We start from the raw sequence: 25,401 nt of genomic DNA on the forward strand, positions 1-25,401 counted from the left end.
TAATGGTAAAAACTTGTGAGCTAGTAAACACCATTTCTCAACTTGCCCTGTGGGTAACCAAAACGGGTTCACAATACAGATCTGTTTGAAATGTTCACATTTTTTTCTTTTAGATGTGAATATAAAAAAAATGTCTAAGACTAAGAAACCACGGTGGTGGTCACTACCTAATGGTTCCGCATTACAATTCATAATCTTGGCTCATAAAAGTTCCCAAGGGCAAGTGAAATGCACAGTTTACTTGCCCAGTTTGCTACTTTTCAAAAAGCTTATGCGCAAGGCCTTCCATTCTTTGTTTATTTAACTGTTGGGTTGTTTGTTTGTTTGTTTGTTTGTTTGTTTGTTTGTTTGTTTGTTTGTTTGTTTGTTTGTTTCTGGATTTGTTGTTGTTGTTGCTGTATTTGTTATTTTCCAAATTTGTTTTGTAGAAAAGTTCATAGATGGGTTTAGTGAGATCTTGGGACATAACATGGACTGTACAGCAAGAATGCGAACCCAAAGTGGCAATCCCAGGTAAGCCTCAAATTTGTTATAAGGTTTTCCAAGATTATCCTAGGTACCAAGTTCAACCTCAAGTTACCGCTAGTTCAATTCTGCATTCAGCAGTTCTCAGATACAAATGTAAGTAATTTAAAACCATTATAAACTTTCGGAACAGAAAAACAAAAAAAAGTTCACAGATTTACAAATAACTTGCAGGGTTTACAGAAGGTAATGGTGAAAGACTTCTCTTGAAATATTATTCCATGAAATGCATTACCTTTTTGAGAAAACATTACAACGATTATCAATTCTTGATGTCGAGAATTACGGATTTATTCAAAACACATGTCATGACACGGCGAAACGTGCGGAAACAAGGGTGGGTTTTCCAGTTATTTTCTCCCGACTCCGATGACCAATTGAGCCTAAATTTTCACAGGTTTGTTATTTTATATGCAAGTTGTGATACAGGGAGTGTGGGCCTCGGACAATACTGTTTACCGAAAGTGTCCAATGGCTTTAACACTAAACATGATGCTTACTATCAATCATTACTATCTTTGTAAAAAATTAGCTTGCTGACCGAATTCACACAACTATGTAAGGGTCATTACCAAAGTATGCCCCTATCTGTAAGTGTTAAATACACAAAATAAAACAATATTTGGGTGTATTTAGCATTGCTTGGTAAAGGGACTGTTTCTATGGTGCACCCTTCATACGATTCCAAAACACAAGAGGGCAGCACCTATTTATACCAAACAAACTTTTTAAGTCACTTATTCACCAACAGAGGTCAGCATACAAGTTTCTGGACAGAGCACTTTTTTCAGTTGGGAAAAAGTAATCCACACCACTAGAGGGCAGTATCTGTGCCAACCTTTGAAACAATGTGGGAGTTATTTTTAGATTGTATCAATTTCAAGGTGGAATTTCCAGATGATTTGGGATAAAATCAAGCCTAATTTTGAACACTTTTTCATGTTGAAACTAAATAGTATAAAAACAACATGAACATTTATACGAATGTGCTCCATCTGGCATGCTTGAAATTTAATTCATTATTTCCTAATGTCCAGGAAACCCTACCACTCCAAGAAACTTGGAACCCCTTTTTCAATTTCACAATTTAGGTGGTGCTACCTTAGATTTTGAAAGTAACACGAGCCCGTGAGATATTACTCTTGAATTAAATTAGACAGATTTTGACCATCAAAATGTAATCTTAAACCTTTCAAATGATGTCAACAGCCCAGGTAGGGCATTTTGGAATATTTCTCCCATGGCGCAAAATGGAGGGAACTGATTTACTTCAACGAGGCATTTACTGACGATAGTTAGATGCCTCCTCATAAAAAAAACACACGCCCAGAATCGGCCAAAAACATGTTTAAGTTTACCTCTTTTATGGTTTTAAGGGTTGCCAGATCTTGACAGAAAATTAATTGACGGTTTATTTGGAGTGTTGTCCCCGTTTAGCACGCTGATGTTTATAAGATCTATGTTGCATACCAAACAAGTCATGACCTGGCGTGCTAGCTGCTTGACATTCGTCTGCCTACAGGAATGCTACCCAATCCGTTGTCATTTATTCAGTCAAGAAGGAATTGATGAACAATCAGTCTTCACTCAGAGAATTATATTTATGGAAAAGAAATAGTCATCTTTTTGCTTAATGTTCCATATACAATGTAGGTATGGGAACATTGCCTTTGGATTGGGTGTTTTAGGCTACACAAATCATTTTCTCTCAGTGTTTGTTCAAATAAAAACAGTTCAGTGTACCCTTTTCTCATTTTGCTGTTGGTCTTACAGAAAAAATTCGGGTCCAGTGAAAATGCCGAGCTACATACATGTACAAGTCCCTGCTGTCTGGTGGATTTGTTACCCAAATACGCGCCCTGGCAAATGTTGCAGGATCGTAATTTATTAGGTAAAATAAATGAACAGACTCCAATTGCTGCTATCAAATGAACCAAAGAAGACATGTCAAACCGCCTTAGTTGTAAAATAAACTCAGTTTTTTGTTTTTACATCTTTGTTGGGAATAAACACCGACAGCCCAGTTATGGTTTAAGGTTGGATTTCTGGGTCAATATTAAAGGAACACGTTGCCTTGGATTGGTCGAGTTGGTCTTTGAAAAGCGTTTGTAACGGTTTGTTACATAATGCATATGGTTAGAAAGATGTTGTAAAAGTAGAATACAATAATCCACACAAATTTGCCTCGGAATTGCGTGGTTTTCCTTTTACTTTGCAAACTAACACGGTCGGCCATTTATGGGAGTCAAAAATTTGACTCCCCTAAATGGCCGACCGTGTTAATCAACGAGGTAAAAGGGAAACCACGCAATTTCAAGTGATACTTGTGTGGATCATTATATTCTACTATTAAAATATCTTTCTAATCATATGCATTTTATAACAATCAGTTACAAACGCTTTTCAAAGACCAACTCGACTGAGCCAAGGCAACGTGTTCCTTTAATGTCTTGCCAGGATATTTATGAGGTCGATAAATGTAAAGCCTTCAAGGTTGCGTTTGATTTACTTTACTGGTTTGTTAACACAGTGAAGTACATGTAGCGCAATCAAAATGCATTTTATGTGTCGTTTATGACACCATCATCATATGTGGTTGGCTTTAGTTTACTCAGTGAAGTTAAAGGGGCTGCAAACAGCTTGTACCAATATGTCCAAAGCGGCCCTTAACGGCCGCAGAATTTGACCTCTTTACACTCAAAGCAGAGGATCAAAGATTAAGTATCGGACCGCATTTTCAAATTTTCCCATGATAACATCTAAAACTAAACCATGTGTTTCCGCTTCATATAATTTTTGCAAACATGTTTTCCCAAGTAAAACCAAGCCAAAAATCTCTAAGATTAGCAATGTCTCTGGGCGTACGGTGATGGATAAACAGAAGTGAAGGGTCCCTAATAGATAAGGCAAATCGTCCTCTATGCTCATTAACAACTAAAGAGGTTTGTGACTTCAATCATAATTTTGAAGTTAAAATAATTCAGTTGACATTTAAATTGGCACTTAAATTTACATGCACTGTCTTGAATTAAACAATTTCCCTTGTGGTTTATAATTTGAATTAAAAAATTGTACAAATTGAGCCACGTTTAAATTGTTCTGATGTTTCGGTCTGTTTGAAAACTGAACAGCAGCAGATTGAAAATGGCAGGAACCATGTGACTTACTTTGCAACAACTAAAAAATAATGTAAGCCTATTGGTACAAAAAAAAATTCTAGCTGGTTTATCTATGCATGTGCACATCTATAGAGGTTTAGGTTTGAATTCACATGTTTCTTTCTAAAAATGAGTATATCTTAATAATGTTCACCAAGAACAAATTCAATGTACTTTACAATTTGTGAATTTGTTCCATGGGTTACAACTCCGCCCTGTGAGCAATTACCCGCTCCAAAGAGAGATATCGACAAGAACTCATTTTCAGTTTTTTTAATTAACTACCATCATGACCACTTATCACTGGCATTCAACACATCAGAAAGCCTATTACTTTCTGGAAACTATAAATAAAAAAAATAAAAAATAAAAAAATCTACCACAAATCAGACCCAGAATCTTTTCAGCGATTATGTGCATCCAAAAAAAACAACAACATTGTAAACAAAATTGAAAGTTGGCTTTCAGTTCTTAAAATGAACTTGACCTACCTTGACATTCATTGACCTCTAATGAGGTGGCAGGTTTCCATGGCGCATCATTGTAGAATGGTAAACACTCATTGCAGTCTACACCAGCGGTGAAATGCTCACAGCGACACACCAAGCGCACGCCACTGTCTCTATTGGTGCTGTTGATGCACTCACTGGCATGGCCGTTGCATTTACACCTGCCAGGTAACGCAGAAATAAAACTCAGCCTTCGAGAAAGACTCTGCTAGGCTCGAAAACGTCGGGCCATTATTAACTATTTTTTGCATTTATACTACAGGTCAGTTTGCAACAGCTCAAACTATATTCTCGGAAATAATTCTCAATTGGATGTTTTTCATGGTGAAGCCATTTTATTTTGTTTTTCCCTTCATTCAAATCGATATTACCATATATATATTACCATATAGAGGCTGGGAGTACAAAGTAGTCCAGTAACTTTTTTGGTTGACTCAAACTGGATCTTAATTTGATCTTTTTCAAAGTGAAGCCATTTTATTTTGTTTTTTCCCCTTCATTCAAATCAATGCTACCATATAGAGGTTGGGAGGACAAAGTAGTCCGGTACCTTTTGTGGTTGACTCAAACTGGATCTTAATTTCATCTTTTTCAAAGTGAAGCCATTTTATTTTGGGTTTTTTTCCAGTCATTCAAATCAATGTTACCATGTAGAGGCTGGGAGGACAAAAAAGTCTGGCAGTTATTTTGGTACGTTGAGATTCAGTGTATATTGCTGTTAGTGAACACTGGGAATATGACATTAGTATTGGAAGTACAACAACATTGTCTATTAATGAGATACCAAAAGCCCAAATCATTTGAAATGGATCTTATAATTCCAAACGTAGCTCTGCATACCTGTACAAAAAAATAATGATCACTTTGGGATGCCCAATCGGCTTTAAGATCTGACCAACTCCCACTCAACCAAAAAGGTCATACCCTGAGTTGACATCCCAATTTGTCCATGTTAACGTAGACTCTACATGTATGTTTCTAAAACAAAACCAAATTTCTGTTTTAAACTATTGTTTTCAGACACTTTTTCAGAACACTTTCTCGTATTGGTTTCTCGTCAATTTTAATATTTGTTCTAAAAAAATGAGCAATGTTAACCATGGCTGGTTGTATGGTGATGATTACACATGAATGGTCTCATAAGAATTAAAGTTAGGTACTTCAATGCAAAGGGGATCTGCCTGTCATTGTGTGTACATAGGGTTTCAGACTGAGACTGAACTTACCTGCCACCGATGGAGAAGTCTGAGATAGCGTAGTAGTAGGAGCGCAGTACGTCTGGTACCTCGAATACCTCATCACCAAATGTGTTCAATCTGGTTAGCATGACCAGGATGTCTGTTGCGGTGACCCATTCCTGATAATGAGATGGAAAATGAATATTCATCAATCAGTTGTGATGTCAGTGTGATGTCTACTGGTGCTTTGCATGCATTGTGGTGAAGGAGTGACGACACAGATCGGCTAACTGTAATTTAAAGACGATCTGACCGGTGAACCCATTCCTGATCCAAACTGACGCAAAACACGAAATGTGCGCATACCGGCAGGCAGAAGATTTTGTTTCACCATGATGTCAGGGGACATTTTTTTCCCAGGACGAACGTGTGCAGATAATTACCCACGTTCATCCTGGAAGAAAAAAAACGCCACACACCGGGGTCGACCCAGGGAAGCTAAACGAACGCACCCTATATAAAGACTTTGGGAGAACCACAAAAGTAGGAACAGTAAAGCATTCTAATTGGATCAAATCCGTATTCCAGCGCATGCTTCTTGACCGTCCCATTGGACTGACATAATGTCTGTCGGAACATTCAAAATACTAATGACCGAATTTACTTGGGTAGGATTGCTCCCATAATTCGGCACGAGGATGCGGTGCAGCAGTCCAATAGATTGCAAGCGTGTTCCCACAGGAGTGTTCTTTGGTGCATGGGATGGTCCTTTGGTCCTTATTAGTCGACAAGTAGAACCTGGGGGGTGGGGGATACCAATACATAAGGTCTCTAAAGTTCACTGATCAGTCAACAAAAAGAATGACTAAGCTTACCTGTAAAACCTCACTATCATCAAAACTGTATGCGCTTGGTCTACCCTCGAGGGTTCCAAAGGCTATATTTCCACCAGTCAGTGGAGAGATATCGCTGAAATCATCTGAGCACAGCGCCCTCGTCTCTTCCGATACAGGTGCAAACGTTGAGACTGGTACCTTGTATGTCTGTTGACAGGAGCCACTGTAGTACTGGTATGGGATCCAGGGACCATCCTGCATTGTGCGCTTGTAGATCGCAAAGCTCTCTGGGCGTGCAGAGTAGAACTTTAGCCGAATGTATGTAATGGAAAATGCCTTACCTGTAGAAGAGACAAATATTTATAAATACATTTAGACTGGAGTTCAAAAGGACAGTACATCTAATACACCGATCCAGTAAGCCCCGCCCACTTACGTATTGACCAATCACAACCCGTATCGCAACCAAAAGTCCGACAAATAGGTCCGACATGCGTGCGCGTATGCGGCGCGCGGCAGAGTTGTGCAGAATTGCATTGGAGAGGCGCACGTGTTCTTGCTCACATGTGCGCCGTGGGCGGAGCTTAATGGATCAGTTATTGCAATCTGAAGATAAACTCACTTTGCATAATAAGATTCCTCAACTGAATACGATGCCAGAGGCAAAAATATATTTTTGTAACATTGCACAGAATAGATTGCACCAAACAACAACAATAAACTTTACCACAAAAAAAGGTGTTTTTCATCTTTATTGATCAAATCAACCTTCCTGTTTTTGAAAGTTTAGACATCTTTGATGGTGGAGGGCTTTAAATGTTTTTTATTTTAAAAACTTTCCCTTTCCAACATGGAAGAGCCCATTCTGTAAAAGCATTGCGTAACTAACTTTTACAGAGTGGGCCATTAAAGACCCGGTCACACAGGTCCAAATATTGAGAACGAAAACGAGAACGATAAAAATGCACGCCCTTGATTGGTTGAATAAGCGTGGGCGTATTCTGCGTGGAGCAATTCAACCAATAGAATGCGTTCTCTTTGCGTCGTGAACAATATCGTTTTCATTATCGCTGCAGTGTGACTTGGCTTTAATACCTTTGAAAAGGTTATCATACATCATATACATTAATCAACTTCTATCCTCCAATGGTTAACAAGTCCTAAGTTAACCCTCAATGTTAAACCAAGTTGATCTAACAGATGAAGTCATAGCCCCCTCTTGGCGTAAACTATTGCCAACTCAATTCCTTGGTCTCTCATTCATCAAGCTCATGGTTGTAAGACCACAGGCCTGGTGTGATGGTATGCTTGCACTTGCCCCTTGGGTACACAGTGCAAGAAGGACCTTCTCACCTCTTTAATCCATGGTGGTGTGGACATGCCATGGATTAAGGACTGCCATGGAAATCAAGGGTTTGGGTGCTTTTGGTACAACACAAACACGCAAAAGTCCACAGATTAACATGAAACTCTCCACAATTAAAAGATAATTGATGATAGAAATCTTCCCTTAAAACATATCTTGCTGAGGTGCTGCAGTTTTTGCAAAATGAGTAAAACAAAATCAGGCAAATAATGAAGCTGAAACTTCTGCAGTAAAAATATGATGTACAGAAGGTATCAAACCATTTAAGGAATGCAAAGGAGACCACTGTACTCTTTATGTTGTGTCTTGAAGGAAGATACTTTTTTGTGTAGAAAACAGCCAGTAAAGATGAAAATGTAACTGTCTGATAACCGGTCAAAACAGTAAAAAACAAATCAACTTGTGTTTGAAAGTATCCAAGATGGAAAGTATTCCTGTTAATGATTGAGACTGGTATAAACTTGACTATCATCCACTTTAAGCCGACCTCAGGTCGACCTACGCTTTTTCTTGGGCCCACAACAAACAGTCAGCAATGCACAGACAAAATATGCTCAGGTCACAAAAACTGAGAAATCGTGCGCCTGCGATTGGTTCCCAACCGTCGGGATCCCGACGTACAAGTTTAAATTGTTCTACTCTTGCGACTGCTTCTGATTGTCTTAAATTCATCGCAGTTACGCTCAGGTGCAGTGTGATCCTGAAAAGTCAGTCGCCGACTGTTTTTTGTTGACGCGAGGTCGACCTGAGGCCACCTCAACATACGTACAGATGAAAAATAACCGTTACAGGTTTTTTTTTAATGGCATTATGTTTTAACTCTAGCACAGTTTTTCTCAAAGGCATTTCCTATACCATCCTTATGGTTTGGGGGCAGTTTGTGACACCTAATTTTATTTTTTTCATAAACAATTCATAAAATTCTCTACTGATTAATAATCTGTGTACATGTATTAGGCTTTCGTACCATTGTGCCATACACATCCATTCAGCATTGTGTATGGGTGTTCACCGTCTCTTTCGTAACTACGCAAAAGCTCGCCTGAATCATGTGACATAGCAACTGTCTCTATAGTCTGATGAATTCAATCTTAAGTGGTAACTTGTAATTAGGCACGTCATGGTACCAGACAATATTCAAATCTAACACACAAATGGCTTATTGGAAAACAGAATAAAGACATAAAGTAGGAAGAATATCAGGAGTGTGTTTTGGCGACCCCAACCAAAGCCCAACCAGGTCCACAAGTCGGTTACCGGTTGGTCTGAACAGCACCGTCACCGCGCACAACCATACACGCGAAAACGCTCAACCGATCACCAATGTTTCTGGTTGGGGTTGCCAAAACGCACTCCATGCCTGCCACCATCATCATCCTGACCAAAGCTCTATGTCCTGACAGACTTGGTGGTGATTCCCTGGGGGCTATCAAGCCAACAATACAGCTGGCCAGACTGACTGACCACAAGACCACCTTGACCAATGGGTCTGATGACAGAGTGACCCTATAGGGACACAAATAGTAACACATGGGCAGTGGACCTACTGCTGAGATACACAAAGTACAGTGTGTAGGTCTAGATAAAAACGCAGATCGCTTACAATTTATCAAAAAACCTGAACTTCAACTTGATAAAACAAATCTTAAACCACTTGACGCCGGGAATTCTTAAACTTTTTCGTTCTGATCCATGAGATTAGTTTTTAGAATTTCATGAATATTTCTTCTTCTTTTTTTTTCTTTTCGTTAATGCAATAAAACCGTAACTTGACCATGTAAAGACAACAAAAGATCTGATAAAATGTTTCAATATTTCTTTTTAAATAATTTGGGGTTGAACAAAGAAAATTTTGCCACAGGAGGATTTGAACCCAAAAATTGTGCCAAGCCGTCTTTTTCTCTTTTATTTGAATGAAAAATACTTCTTTAAAATGAACTCTATATTTATAATGGAACAGACTCAAGTATCACAGAATCTCTAGCCACAACCACCACTGACAAATTTGTGCACGCATACACGTATACTAAAAAGTCAATTCTTCGACTGCGCAGTCGATGTAATATGGGTAAAACCAAATTTAATATTCTGTATCCCCTGCAAATTTACATCTATTAAAGACAGTGGACACTATTGGTAATTGTCAAAGACCAGTCGTCTCACTTGGTGCATCTCAACATATGCATAAAATAACAAACCTGTGAAAATTTGAGCTCAATGGGTCGTCGAAGTTGCGAAATAATAATGAAAGAAAAAATACCCTTGTCACACGGAGTTGTGTGCTTTCAGATGCTTGATTTCGAGACCTCAAATTCTAAACTTGAGGTCTTGAAATCAAATTCGTGGAAACCACTTTCACTTCAGAGAGAGCCGTTTGTCACAATGTTTTATACTATCAACCTCTCTCTGTTACTCGATACCAAGTAAGGTTTTATGCTAATAACTATTTTGAGTGAGTAATTACCAATAGTATCCACTGCCTTTAAATCTATGCATAATAACAGAAATCTTTGACATGTGTACTGAAAAGCCACCACTACCTGGTGAGGGAACTAGCCTACCTTACCCCATATAATTACTAACTGGTACACCACAAGAGGAAACGATCAAGGCCTCCATAGCCACTGGATTTCCTATATATGCTGTGACCCCAAACAACACTCCATGGATTGTACACCTCTTAGGAAAACTAACAGGCATGTTTCACAGGAAATGCTATAAAGTGATTCGTATTTGATTTTGATTTGCTGTCTGATTTGAAGCATTGCATGGTGAGGTATCAATATATATTTGGTTTGCGGTAACACCATGTGTGTATCAACTTGCCAGGTAGAGTTTGTGCTTAGAGAACTGTCTTGCTTTATTCTACTACCGCGGAGTAGATTGTTCGGATGTTCGGGAGACTTCTCAGTTCTGAAAAGAACTGTCCTGCTTTTTAACTACTACCTGGGCGGATGGTATAGAATATGGCTGGGACTACTACTTTAGCTTGTAGGATCGTAATTAACTGTACTATCGCGGAGTCAGTTCTTGGGTTTGGTCTCAACGTTTCGACTAGCTTGCTCTAGTCATCAGCAGGAGACTGATTTGTTATCCTCGTCTTTCTCCAGAAGATGATCAGAGCATACTGATCGAAATGTCGAGTGGAAACCAACAGTTCTTTTCAGAACCAACCCAGCTCATTTAGAGGTAGTCATTACATGGTGTTACCGCAAACCTTTCCGTATCGTATTTCCACCATGCAAAGTTTCAAACCCTACTTATCCTTGTGTTACCCACTTACATCTATCCAGAGCTGACAATATTTAAATCTTGTAATCAGAGAGTTTTTGAGCAGCAATCAGGGAGATATTTAAAATTGTTTTCAACTCAAACAGGGAAATTTTAAATTTGTTCCTCAGATCGGAAAAATTAAATTTTAAATGATTTGGGTAAAGACAAATTTATTAGGGCAGGATTTAAACCAACGAACTAAGGATTAACGCACTGGCGCTCTAGCAACTGAGCTATCCAGCCCTATTGGCAAAATTAGGAAAAAAGTAAAGTAACTAACTTGTATCCCATTAATTCATTAGTTAATAACTAAAAGTGAAAATTAGAAAGTTTCCTTAAAACTGCATCAACAAAGGTATTTACACTCAAATTATTTCAAAACAAAAAGTCAGTTAATACTGGTAACTATTTTCACTAAAAAATAAAGGCAATTTTCACATGTCCTATCACTGATGCAACACAGCGACCTAGTCCCACAAACATATAAATTTACTATTACAAAATATGCACTTGACAGAGACAAATTTGACACTGAAGAATTTTGTAAATATTGTGGGAGCTGTGACAGAAAAATCCCAGTACACTTGTTTTCTCTTTGGGCCCGTTACACTTGTTTTCTCTTTTCTCTTTGGGCCTGTTACCAAAGCAACTTATTTGACATTGAGAAATGTCACCTCACTTTGGACTGACAGGCATGGTGCAGAGCCCACTTGACCTCTGACCTTGTACTTGACCTATGACCTCTCAATCTACATCATGGTAACGAACCAGAAGATGTCAAAGTCCTGAGAAGTGAACACATTGGAGATCTGTCAGAAATAGACCAAGGAATTGAACCAAAATCGCTTCATAAAACATTCCGAAAACCTTGATTCAATTCAGCGTGCCTCAGCCACACTACACAAATTTGGGTCCAGAAGTGCCCCCCCCCCCAGTTTAAAAAGTCTTACTCATTTTGCAATAGATCAAATCTATACGAAATTGGGGAAAAGTACAATTCTCCATGCCTTGAACTTCACTCTTGAAGGGCCACAGCGATTTACCTCTGGTATTGTTAGGGGCATTCTATGAGGAAATTGTAATGGGACTTTGAAAAGGGCACCGCAGCAAAAGCACAAGGCACCACGGCAATTGCTGTGGGTGCCCTGGGTTATTTTGAGGCCAGATTCTCTAAATGTCACAATAAAACAGTGTAAAATGTTATTTAACGGGTTCCCCTTTAGAGTGAAATTTGAAACTTGGCGTCATTGGATATCAATAACAAATGGGTCTGTACAGTCCAAAGACTAAGAAGAGTTATTGCATCCGTCAAAAGGTCAAATTCAATGCCTTTTTGATTGAATATCACCAAACTCAAGACTAGTGCTGCTAATTCAGGCCCAAAAGTTTTCATGCACAAAAATGTACAAACCCATATATTTGGAATGTGACATCATTGGATGTTTTAGGATGAAACTAACTTCCCAATATTGATGTTTGTGTAAGGTTTTGTAAGGTCTGGCCCATTTCAAATCTTTTTCTTTTTGTAATTTTGAGAATAAGATGTTAAATCTTATATTTAAAGAAATAAAAAAATTAAAAAGCAGATCAAAATTGAAAAAAATTGTTTTTGCCTAAAGTATCAGACACAATTTGCTCGTACCTTACACAATTTACAATAACGGCCTTCAATTCACACATATTGGACAGATAGGCTAGCTTGTGCATGAGGAAAGCCCTAAAAGGAAAACCTATTTCTTGGGTGCATGGCAAGTCGTGGCTAAGTGGTCAAACGGGTCTGACTCAAGCTACGTTGGTCCTATGTATTGTGTAATGGACAGAAAAGAACCCAGTACACTTATTGTTAAGAGAAGGGGTTTGCCCAAGTGTTTCTGGCATGGTTGGCCGCATTTTAAGTTTGCACTACCGTCCACAGCACCTTGTATAACGTTACAAGGTGATACATGTACAGTGTATACTTGTAAAATGGGTCTTATATAATCCAACAAATAGCTCTGCATATCTGTAAAAATCAATGCTTTTGGATGCCCTTTAGATGTGAAAAGCATATGAACCGAGTACTATGAGTACTATGTTTTGACTGAAACTACTAACCATTCACGAAGTAACAGAACAAACTTGGGCTTTAAAATTCATAGTGTTCATGAGTCAGTCGGGAGAAAATAGTGAGACACCATGCAAAGGATGTGAATAGCACAATTACTGTATAAGAACTGAGTAGTATTATTTCTCTGTTTTGACTGAAGCTACTACTCATTAGGGATTGAGTTCTAGTAGACAAGTACAAACCGCATAGAGAAACTGAAACAAATGACTCGGCTTGACAGTGTAGTCACGTACTACATCATTCCATTACCAACTCTCACTATGACAAATACCTCACGTAGGTGTATGATTAGTTTGTCATCTTACAACATCTTGCCAGCAAACATTTTGTATTAAAGAGACTAGACACCATTGGTAATTGTCAAAGACCAGTCTTCTCACTTGGTGTATCTCAACATATGCATAAAATAACAAACCTGTGAAAATTTGAACTCACTTGGTTGCAAGATACATGTATGCACGAAAATAAAACCTTGTCAAACGAAGTTTGAGACCTCAAAATCTAATTCTGAGGATTCGAAATCTAATTCAATCAAAATTACTTCTTTCTCAAACACTACGTTACTTCAGAAAGAGACGTTTCTTTAAAGCCCATTAATCAACACACAAGACTTGCAGCTGGCTGTCCTATTGGAGGACAAAGCAATTATGCCATGAGAATGTTGTAAAGTAGGCCATGATGTAGCGCACTTGTCAGTTCTGGATTATTTTGTATCAAATTTCAAAACATCTATCAACAAAACATGGTCACACACAAATTTCTTACAATACATGGTCCTAATATATTCTCACAATTTCACAAACAAAGAAAATCTAACAGACAAAAGATTACAAAGTTTCTCTGAAAAGATTACAAAGTTTATATTGAAGTTTTGGAAACAGATTTTATTTGTCTATTATGTAGGGCCCTACATGTAAATATAGGCTACATGTATATGTGAGAAAAAAACTCAAAAAAAAGGCTTGCAGTCAAGTGGTTTGGACAACATTTATTTGGGTTTTGTTCACAAAATGTACCTGTTTTTCCAAATGATTTTATTATAGGCCTACAAACTAGGCTTACAATACATGGTCATACATGTATATTCTTACAATTTCACAAACAAAGAAAATCTAACAGACAAAATATTACAAATTTTAAGAATGTAGAATTGGGCTTCTGTGAGTTCATATTTAGATTAGATAGAGCCAACCCTAATTTTTTTTTGGGGGGGGGGGTGTGGGGGGGGGCTTTATTCGAGGTGTAGCGTGACTGGTATACTCAAACTTTTAATGGCTAAACCTTAAACCCAAAATTGAAAAGAAATATAGATTTTGGCAAATTTCATGAGCCTGTGAGACTTTTACATTTTCTTTTAATAATACAAAATTAGAATTGGTTGACAAGAACCCTAGTATGGTAGACAACCTGCCAGTTGAGGATAACCAAATCTGTAGAAATCTGAAAAAGTGCAGACATCTTTAGTGGAAGCAAGGTTGACAGTTTTGAAGTTGTCCACCACAAGAACCTATTTGACAGTTTATGAATGGCTTTGTGGCTTGCATCAGGGAATTATGTGGTTCAGAACTATACACATGGCAGTCATAAAAGTTGAATACTGTACTTTTTGTCAATTTATCTTGGACATGGTCCAATGCTAGGATACAACCAATGGATTTAGGATTTCCTGCCTCTGATGAAACTTACATGCATTTGCACCATTAAATGCAAAAAATACAGTTTTTAGGAACAAGCTTCCTTCCTTCATTGTGCTATTTTCTAATTATGTTATTTTATGTTCGCTTCTGGCATTTTTGCAACAACAAATCAAGTTAAAAACATACATGTCTGTTACTAAAGTTTGATAAAAAACTTCAAGGTTTGAAACATTGTGACAGTTTACAATTTCTTGAAACTCAGTTTCTCTAAGTTATAAAATGTTCAATAAACCAGTTTACATTTTCTAGCAATTTTGACACAAGCTTGGGTTTTGTTAAAGGGGCTGTGTTGTCATGATCAAACAGGCATGTTGCTGTACATGGAGTTAGGCCAAATAACAAAAATACCAGTTGATCGTCCCCACCCACATCCTTTTTTGGGGGGGCCGCATCTTTTTTTTACTATTTGTTATTTTTAGATTTTTGTGGGGGGGGGGGAACTTTTTTTTATTTTTTTACTCCATCTTTTCAAAAGGACTGGCCTAGGAGCTTTTTCTGAATATAACGTGATGCTCTCAAACATGTATACATCTACATCTACATCTACATGTCAAAGCCTATTCAGTGTAACCGTCTGTTTCATAAAACATACTAGCAAATCTTTTTTACAAATCCGACCCTGTTAATACTAATACACTGTGATAACACAGGTCCTCATGCAACAAATAGGTATAATAGGTATCAAATAAGTTTGCAATGGGTTCAAACTGAAGAATTGGTGGCCTGTTTGATTTGAAATACTAAGCAGCCATCTTGAAAAAAAATATATAGTAAATAGTAAAATAGTAACCCTCATCCTCCGTTTTTTTTTTTTTTATCCGGACAATCAACTGGTATTTTTTTTTATTTGGCCTTATGAACCCTCACCAGATTACTGCACATGTGCACCATCCCTCCATATCATCAACACACGTATGGAGAGCGGCCACACACCTAAGTGATAGTTCATAATTCCATGTACATAGCCATAAGCCTGTTTTGATTATGACACAGCCCCTTTAAACATTTCAAACTTTTCATTAAATCAAAACAGCATGTCTCATTGTGGAATTTCCGTACAAATTAGGGGTATTAATTATACAAGCTTTTTAATCAACCCACAACTCAACACTTGAAAAAGTACCACAGGTTGGGCTACTACTACCCACAGCAGTGTCCATCAAACCATGCCACCAACACGAAACTCAGAGTTCACAAATCACAAGGCTCTGATTATAACCATGGAGTCTTCAATGTATGGCCTTGGCTGGTGTTTGCAATTTAATGAGAATTGCCTTGGGCCAAATAATTTTTGGTAATTGTTGTGTGGTATTTTTTTTTTTTAACAAGAAAATTTGACAGGGAGGAAGTTCAGTTGTCATGGCTGCATGAACACCGGTGTATTGTAGTTTAGCCTACAATGTATGTACATTTCGTCACGTTTTCACAAACCTTCGAATGTGTCAAAAATTAATTTTTTCACAAATTCTTGACATAGGCCTACTCATTGCCGTTCACATTTTCACAAGTTTCAGGACCTAACAAGTAATTCATTGTTTTGTAATGACGCGAATTAATATCATGACACTTGTTTTACCATTTTGTGTTTTCACAAGGACCAAATAAAATTCACAACTTTATCCAGTGAATCACACAGCGCTGGTACGGTGCCAAAAATGCGTGGTATGATATTTGCGTTTTCGTGAACCGAAGAATCTATTGTTGACCCGACTGACACCCCTGAACAAAGAAATTGACAAAATAGGAAGACCCCCAACATATACGGCTAGATAGCTCAAGTTGCCAGCGCGTTAATCCAGACGACGTTAATCCAGAGGATGCACGTTCAAGTCCCGCTCAAGTAAATTTGTCGTTGTCAGCACACACAAAAAAACTTTCCCTAGTGGATTATTACTTGACAAAAGATAAAGTTCAAGTACCGTAATAATGTTTTCCTATAAGACCATGACAACTTTCTCCAGAGTTTAAACTACATCCCAGCGAGCCCTCTTGGCATCCACAACATACACAATCACTCACTTGAAATCTATCTCATGCATACCACCACCCTAGCTCCACCAACCCCCCACCCCCAAATAAGCCGTCACTACAAATCCAAACACTAAACCCAGACTAAGACCTAAGAGTTGAAAAAGCTTGGCACAGTCAAAGGTTTTCATTCATCTGCATCTGACTCCACTTTCATAATTCTGCCGGAGGGAAACTACCTTTTGAACTCTCCCTCAGAAAAAAAGTTTATGAAATACAATCCCCGCTGGAAATAGTTTCAAGATTTTTGTAGAAATGCCACAAATTTAATCTGGTGTGACGATACAATGTGTGAAGGCTTACGATAACAATCTTTCAGGAGAATACAGAAATAATGAGTAATGTTAAGCCACTAAACTAATCCAGCGGTTTGAAGACTGTGAAAGTTCACAGAAGTTTTAAAGGCTTAGTATACCTTTGGTTTTTGTTGAACCGTTTGATTGCTTTTCTCTTAAAGACACTGGACACTATTAGTAATTGCCAAAGACCAGTCTTCTCACTTGGTGTATCTCAGCATATGCATTAAATAACAAACCTGTGAAAATTTGAGCTCAATTGGTCGTCGAAGTTGCGAGATAATAATGAAAGAAAAAACACCCCTGTCACAAGAAGTTGTGTGCTTTCAGATGCTTGATTTCGAGACCTCAAATTCTAAATCTGAGGTCTCGAAATCAAACAAGTGGAAAATTACTTATTGACCAAAACTACGCTACTTCAGAGGGAGCCGTTTCTCACAATGTTTTATACTATCAAACTCTCCCCATTACTCGTTACCAAGTAAGGTTAATAATTATTTTGAGTAATTACCAATAGTGTCCACTGCCTTTAACACGAGAGTAAACCGATTGTTATTGTAAAAAATACAATTATTTGCACAGCTATTCAGACATATTTGCAGAAAGACCTGTTCTGTCATCACTCATATTTCGTCATTTATGTAAGCTTCGCTTTGTAGCTACTTTGTTGCAATAAAAAAGCTACACTCAAAAGATGACTTCAATGTATTGTCATTTTAATCCTTAGTTAGTTTTTCTAAACCATGAGATTTGGGCCAAAATTTTTATCGATCATTTCCAAAAATATCAAAATATCAAATGATAATAATCAAACACATTATAAACAAGTTTAAACAGCATTCATGTTAACAATGATTTTTCTCAAGTATCTACATGTATTAGTTATAAGAGAAAATGTTAAATTTGCATCGGGGATAAAGAATATTAATTTTTGTTTTTACCAATACACCGATGTGTGATAGCACTGTATACTCAGTACTTTCCAGAGTCCTCCAAGTCTATTAGTTGGTAGGTAGAGCACCCCGGCACATTAAACTGGAGGTCGTTGGTTCAAATCCTGCTCTAGTAAATTTTTCCGTTCAACCCCAGATAATTTAATAAAACATATTTCAACAACAATGCATCCATACATACCGGATATCCCAAAGGAACACAGAAACACCCTCTTGATATTTCAACTTCTGACCTCTGTGCTTTTATTTCACTCTTTAGAATCGGAGCAAGCAGTGGAGACTAGGGCTGTTTAGACACCTGGACAGTCAAGGCTAACTTGGTTTTTAGTATTAAAGCCATTATACACTTTCAGTTCAGAAAAAAAAATGAAAGTTCACAGATTTACAAATAACTTACAGGGTTTACAGAAGGTAATGGTAAAAGACTTCTCTTGAAATATTATTCCATGAAATGCTTCACTTTTCGAGAAAACATTAAAACAATTATCAATTCTCGTTGTCGAGAATTACGGATTTATTTTAAACACATGTCATGACACGGCGAAATGTGTGGAAACAATGGTGGGTTTTCCCCATTATTTTCTCCCGACTCTGATAACCGATTGAGCCTAAATTTTCACAGGTTTGTTATTTTTTATATCAGTTGTGATACACGAAGTGTGGGCCTTTGGACAATACTGTTTACCGAAAGTGTCCAATGGCTTTAAAGGCGTATTTTTTAAGGTACTTTAAACTTGTAAAAATTGCATAACTGGTGTTTAGGTTGCCAATCTTCAAGACAGTGGTGTATGAATTACATTTCTCTACTGCTTATAAACTATAGTTTTTTCGTTAATGTTTACTATTGACCCCTTGCATGACGCTGAACGCACCTCCACACATTTTTAACATTTTGGGAGTCAAGACCGTTGTGTACATTTTGACTCCCACAATGGTGGACATTCGAATCATATTCAAGAAAACTGAATCTGGGAATCTACTTTTTAATTGTCGGTTGATTTTGGTTGTTACAACCAAAAATAAGGATAATGTTTTAAATGCACACGGTTTTACTATTTTCTCCCAACTCAAACAACAGATTAAGTCTGAATTTGTTCACAAGTTTGTGACTTCATGAAGGTATTTGGTTGATCACAAAAAAACATGAACACTGTCTGAAACTATTTACCGATCTTGTATAATACCTATAAGTCAGTGACTTGAGCCTGAGGTAAGCTCAGGTTTGGTTATGATGTGCTGGCTAACAGGTGCGTGCCCTCATCAGAAAGGCCAGCACCCCATGGAGCTGGTAGATATGTACATTATGCATCCATATTATTAAACCAATGTATTGTATTGTTCATCTATAAGCAAGTTCGGGACGGTGACTATAGTGAGTGGAATAGACTTAACCAAAGTCAATCCTCATGTTACTCGAACTGAACGCTGCGTGGTTTGATAAGCAGGTTAAAGGCAGTGGACACTATTGGTAATTACTCAAAATATTTATTAGCACAAAACCTTACTTGGTAACGAGTAATGGGAAGAGGTCGGTGATATTAAACATTGTGAGAAACCGCTCCCTCTGAAGTGCCATAGTTTTTGAGAAAGAAGTAATTTTCCACGAATTTGATTTCGAGACCTCAGGTTTAGAACTTGAGGTCTCAAAATCAAGCATCTAACGCACACAACTTTGTGTGGCAAGGGTGTTTTCTTCTTTCATTATTATCTCGCAACTTTGATGACCGATTGAGCTCAAATTTTCACAGGTTAGTTATTTTATGCATATGTTGAGATACACTAACTGTAAAAGCTAGTCGTTGACAATTACCAATAGTGTCCACTGCCTTCAAACTTGCAAAGTTATGTCACTTTTTAAGATGGTGGTTAGGTTATGTGACAGAAAAGTTTGGAAATGTTTTGCAACCACACAAAAAGTTATTTTTAACAAATCTCATAGAGTAGTGGTGGCTTATAAATAAATGGTTTTTGTCAAAGTTATAATGTCAATTTGAGATGAAAATAAATGGCCAATACTAACGCAAAATGTTTTGTTTAAAGGGAAGGTACACGTTTGGTAATTACTCAAAATAAATATGAACTTAAAAACTGACTTGGTACAAGCATTGGAGAGCTGATGATAGTATAAAACATTTTGGGAAACGACTCCCTCTGAAGTAGCATAGTTTTTGAGAAAGCGGTAATTTCTCACTAAAATATTAAAAGACTTCTAGCTTCTTTTATTCCTATCTGAAAGCACAAAAATTCGTCCAACAGGGGTGTTTTTCTTTCATCATTTTCTCACAACTTCGATGACCAATTGAGCCCAAATGTTCACAGGCTTGTTATTTTATGCTTATGATGGGATACACCAAGTGAGAACACTGGTCTTTGACAATTACTGAACATGTAGCAGAGAAATCACAGGCCTGAGACATCATGTGGACCCAACAGAGCGAAATAAAACCACACCAAAACTTCTTTCAGTCTGCAGTTATTTTTCTGTGCTGCATCAGGAATTTCTCTTTACAATAGTTCACTGATAACCTCTTTCAATGAGCCTTGTGTTGTAGAGATCCCAAGGGTTGTGTCCTTCTGAAAATGGGGTTCGATCACTCACCCAACCCAGACCTTGAGGGGGCACCCATGGGGGTTTAGATGGTTCATAAATAGGTACTAGAAAATGGTCTCCAAGTATTTAGGTGTGCATGCTACATGTCCATAATGTACGTCAGCTATAAATTTCAGAAACATGTCCAGCTAGAAGGTTAGTTTCAACATGGAGCTATAAAATAGAGGTCCATGGTTTCAACATCTGATGTGTATACTATTACCAACAGGTTTAGAAGGCTTCTACCAACATTCAACAAATATATACAGAAAAGAACCCAGTCTCAAGCACACTGGCAGATTGGTACAACTGACAGGCATATATATAAAGATATTCTATATTTTCAGGTTAACAAGAAAACTGATTTTAACGATCTTACCAGAACCAGAGCTGCACCACATCTTGCAATCAGGGGCATTTTGTATGACAATCAGGGAGTTTTTGTACAATAATCACCCCTGGGAAATGTTAGAACTACATTCACCATAATAGGGAAAAGGTTTTCATAATTAGGGAGATGTCAAAATTGTTCATCAGAAAGATTGGCAGCCATGTAGTACTATCTGCATTTTTTTTTAAACTCCTTAACACAATCCATAGCATTGCTTATCAATTTGTGTGTATGATGGTCAATGTCACTTTAGTATCACTGTGCATTATAATGCTTGTAGTCTGATAGCACATGATAATCCGCAGCCCCTCCCCAGCAAAAAAAACAACAAAACCCAGATCAACATAACCAGTGAGTATGCCTGCCAAAATGTCAGTACTCTCATTCCACTTTTCTGTTGATTCCACTGTAGAAATATCTAACAAAAGTTTTTGTTTTAAAAAAGACGGACACATTCTCTGAACACTACATTACATTTTTGGGTTTGCTCCACATCTTTATGAAAGGCTGACTTCCATTCTACTTAAAAAGGTTGGTCTAGTTAAATAGTGGTTTCTTTCTCCACCTTCCACCTCTATAACCCAAGTTTGAATCCCCCAGGTGCACACTATGTGGAACATGTTTTCAGTCCCTACCTGATTGCGTGGGTTTTCCCCATTGGGGGGTTTCCTCTCATACTGTTATCTGAAAATGAACATTTCTTCTCGTTTCCCAACCACCATGCTGTTATTGGCGTTTTGCTGTTGGATAGCGTGTAATAAATAAAGAACAACCCCAAATCATACAGACAAACTCTTGCAAGGTATTCGAATCATCCTACTTGTTTACACTTGTCATTTCAAATTGGTTTTTATTACATCCCCTGGTTTTGGTTCGTTGGACCAAGTACAGACATAGACGTTTCAATGTTACAATGACACTGTAGGCCTACATACTATGAGCATGACTTTTCTTACAGTGTAGCATTCCAATCCCACTCACTTTCTGCAACAACATTCTACAGAGACTGGGTCGCCAGAAATTTCTCAGATAATAACACCATTAGGTTACTATTTAGGCTTACACAAGCAAAACTTTCCATATTTTCTGCACTGGAAAATGTGTGTTAGTTTCAGTAAAGTACCCCATTTATAATAAAGCTTTCCCTTGGTCTGAATGAACATCATTTCAAGCTATAATGGCAAACCTTACTGCTGGTATGGTCTTGGTATGTTTTCGTTATGGTCTCCTCTTGGCGCAGAGATGATGAAGTCCCACTGAATTAACAAGATGTCAGGTCTTCAACTTTATACTGGACTAAAGGTCCAAAGCCAGTGACTTTAGTGTCAAAATTTGCATAAGATGAAGCGTTCATAGCAACTTAACTCTATTATTGGGGTGACTGCTCTATATTCCGACATCCCTATGTTCCGACACCCCTATGTTCCAACAACCTGCACCAACATTTTGGTGTTGGCAATTTTTCAAGAAAAACGGTGCGAGTATAATTTATATGAAAAGTGTTATCTTCTGCAACTTTGGTTTAGTAAGAAGGGCTGAGTAAATGGGGGGGGGGGTAGGACTTGATTATTTGTTATTATCGGAATATAGGGGTGTCCGAATATAGGTGTGTCGGAACATATGGATGTCGGAATATAGGCCGAGTTGTCGGAACATAGGGATGTCGGAACATAGGGATGTCGGAATATAGGTGTGTAACCATTATTGGTACCATCTTTGCATTCAGCTAAAGCCTTTTTTGTAAAGCGCCATTCGTACGACAGCAATTTCACTGTGGGGTCCCTTGCTTAATTTTAGCTTGGTTGAAAAATGAAGCAATGTTTGACAAGATTTTGCATACAAAAAATGAGAACTTGGCCAGTAGACACAAAATTGTTGTCCTTTCATAAGAGGTACATTTTGTAAAATTTTACAACCATGCTACAATTTAGCAAGGGACCCTAGCTAAATTGCTCTCGTGTGAAAGGGGCTTATTGCAACAATTTATCAGGGGTCCCTGCACATGGTTGTGAAATTTTACAAATTGCACTTCATGTGAAAGGACCATTTATTGAGGTCCCTTGGGAAATCTTATCATATTTGCTATTCATTATGACAGTTTAAAACATTGGTGTCCTTTCACATGAGGTACATTTTGTAAAATCTTGCAACCATGCTGAAATTAAGTATAGCCCTTTTCACATGACATTAATTTTACAAGGGTGGGTCCCTTGCTTAAATTTAGCATGTTGCAAAATTGTACCAAATGCATCTCGTTTGAAAGAACATATTTATTCCGTCCATTAAAAAGAAAACAAATTTAAATGTTCACTAGGGACCTTGGATAATTCAAACATGGTTGTCCTTTCACACGAAGTGCAACTTTTAAAACTTCACAACCATGCTAAAATTAACCCTGCTTTATTGCTGTTGTGTGAAAGGGGCTTTGCTTAGTTGCTCCCTTGCGATCATTCTATTTTCTCTGTATCTTGATAACGACACATGCTTCACAATACTATCTCCACCACTAACCTGCTTTTAGATACTATTATTATGTGAATGTGTACAAGGAATCGAGCCAGTGCTTTTACCTTCCCTTTATATCTGAACACAATGTGTGCAAACAGTTACCTCTGAGAGTGAATAGTAGGGTCACAATGCGACCATTGGAAGGCAGTGTGCGTATCTCCTACCATGGCCCTTATTATATTCTGGTATAGATGAGTACTTTGTTGAGTTTGATGTTGGTACGACAGGCCCTACGTACTGTGGGGTCCATGTGTAGGCCTATATCACACAGGCAAAAATTTGCTGTTAAAATCTATTTTAGTTTTTGATGGTTTGTTTGTAAGGCTGGACTTTGGATTTGGATATTAAACTCTCATAGAGCAAATAGAGAAGAGAGACGACAATAAAGAAATTTCAGTTTTAGATGTGGGAGGAAAAAACCCAGAGAACTACTTCAGGAAAAACCCAGGCAGTCAAGTAGGGACTGAAAACCCAATCCACATAGTGCCCTCGGTGGGATTCGAACCGGGGTCCCATAGGTGGAAGGCGAGGCAAGACCGTGGAGCTTGTAGATCAAAGTTGTTACCAGACAAGACCAGAATCAAAATGAAAACAACTTCCTACACAGGTTTATATATATCTGTTTTTCTTTGAACAATCACTATTTTTGTCACTAATTTTCCGTTATAGAGCTATTTATTACACAAGGTTATCTTATTCAATTGAAAAACTCAAGACTGTTGGATTTGTCAGTTCACAAGTATACTGGCCCAGACGTTAAAATCACTGGTAACTGCCTCTCTTAAGTTACACAGGTGCAGGCTGTGGTGCCCCATAAAAATCTTCCCACACATTATAATATCGTTCATAATGGAGTTTCTAACTTTGATTCATTCCAGTAATTGAGAAGGAAAGCACCATATATACAATAGCCATTTTGTTACCCATCATGACAAGAGGGTTAGTTCACGGAGATAGAAATAGTAGTTCGACCTCCATGGTATAGTTATATCTAAATCAAAATAATTAACAGATAATAAATTCCCTACGTACAAATTGAGCAGGCCTACATGTATGTAATGTCATTGCCTCCATTGCCAAAGCCTTGCCAATTGGCATTGAAATTTGAGCCCTTACGAGCTTTGAGAGGAAGGACCCCAATAAATCTAGTGAGCCATGGATTTATCTGGTTGTAATGCCAGTCTTAAGGAACTTGTCACTCCCTTCAGTTCACAGTCCTCCAAACTCACTGTAAACAAGTGTAGTCCATGTTTACATAAAGTGATTTTGTTTGTATAAAATTTACCAGTTCATTGATTTGGTAAGTGAACAGGATCGGGATCACTTGATTGCTTGAGCCTCTTTTGCTTTTTTTTTACGTCCTACTGTCATACCGATTTACATGAAAAGCTTAGCATATCTCACCACTTTCCAGAAAAACTGAAAACATGGTGGTCGAATGGGATACAGGGCATGGATAATTTAGAACAACTTTTTCTGTTTTTCTCGAATGAGAACTAACTTGAAGGCTTAATTAACAACATCAAAAAAGGCATTCCGCTCTCGTCTTAAGAGAGTAGCCTGCATTATTGGTTTTTGGTGGAGCACATCAATTAAAATCCACCAAAAAATGTACCATGCACATTTTTGGGAACAAAATAAACAAATTGAATTTGTTATTAAGCGTTTTGTCATTGTGGCATTGATACTTTCAAAGGAAAATCACCTGAGAAGCTCAAAAAGGTTCTGTAGGAAAACAACACAGAGGGTGGACACAGATCTTTTTTTCTTCAGAATATAAACTTGAAGTAGTTAAATCTACATCCTAGATTTTTGTTGTTAATAAATGGTTGCAGAGAACAATAATTTCTAAACCTGCGTGTGATCCCGCCGCCATGCAAATAGTTCCTCACATGTTGCAGTCAGACACAACATGTTGTTATCTCTGGCTTGATTCCCATGCCTTCAAAGGGTCATCGGAACCCATTTAGGATTCCCTAAAGCTCA

General features: G+C 37.8%; 1 protein-coding gene across 1 annotated transcript in view; it reads right to left on the minus strand.

Moving 5' to 3' along the window:
- Positions 1-6,543, minus strand: part of LOC117302967 (laminin subunit gamma-1-like) — a 50,484-nt gene extending 43,941 nt beyond the window's left edge. Inside the window, exons 1-3 of the mRNA XM_033786971.1 lie at positions 6,246-6,543; positions 5,419-5,549; positions 4,175-4,353 (exon numbers count right to left, since the gene is read on the minus strand). Of these exons, the coding sequence (XP_033642862.1) occupies positions 4,175-4,353; positions 5,419-5,549; positions 6,246-6,467 (532 nt within the window). The 5' untranslated portion in view covers positions 6,468-6,543. The remainder of the gene's footprint in view (positions 1-4,174; positions 4,354-5,418; positions 5,550-6,245) is intronic.
- Positions 6,544-25,401: the final 18,858 nt, after the last annotated feature.

This window comes from Asterias rubens, chromosome 19 (assembly GCF_902459465.1).
Source record: "Asterias rubens chromosome 19, eAstRub1.3, whole genome shotgun sequence".
Taxonomy (NCBI): domain Eukaryota; kingdom Metazoa; phylum Echinodermata; class Asteroidea; order Forcipulatida; family Asteriidae; genus Asterias; species Asterias rubens.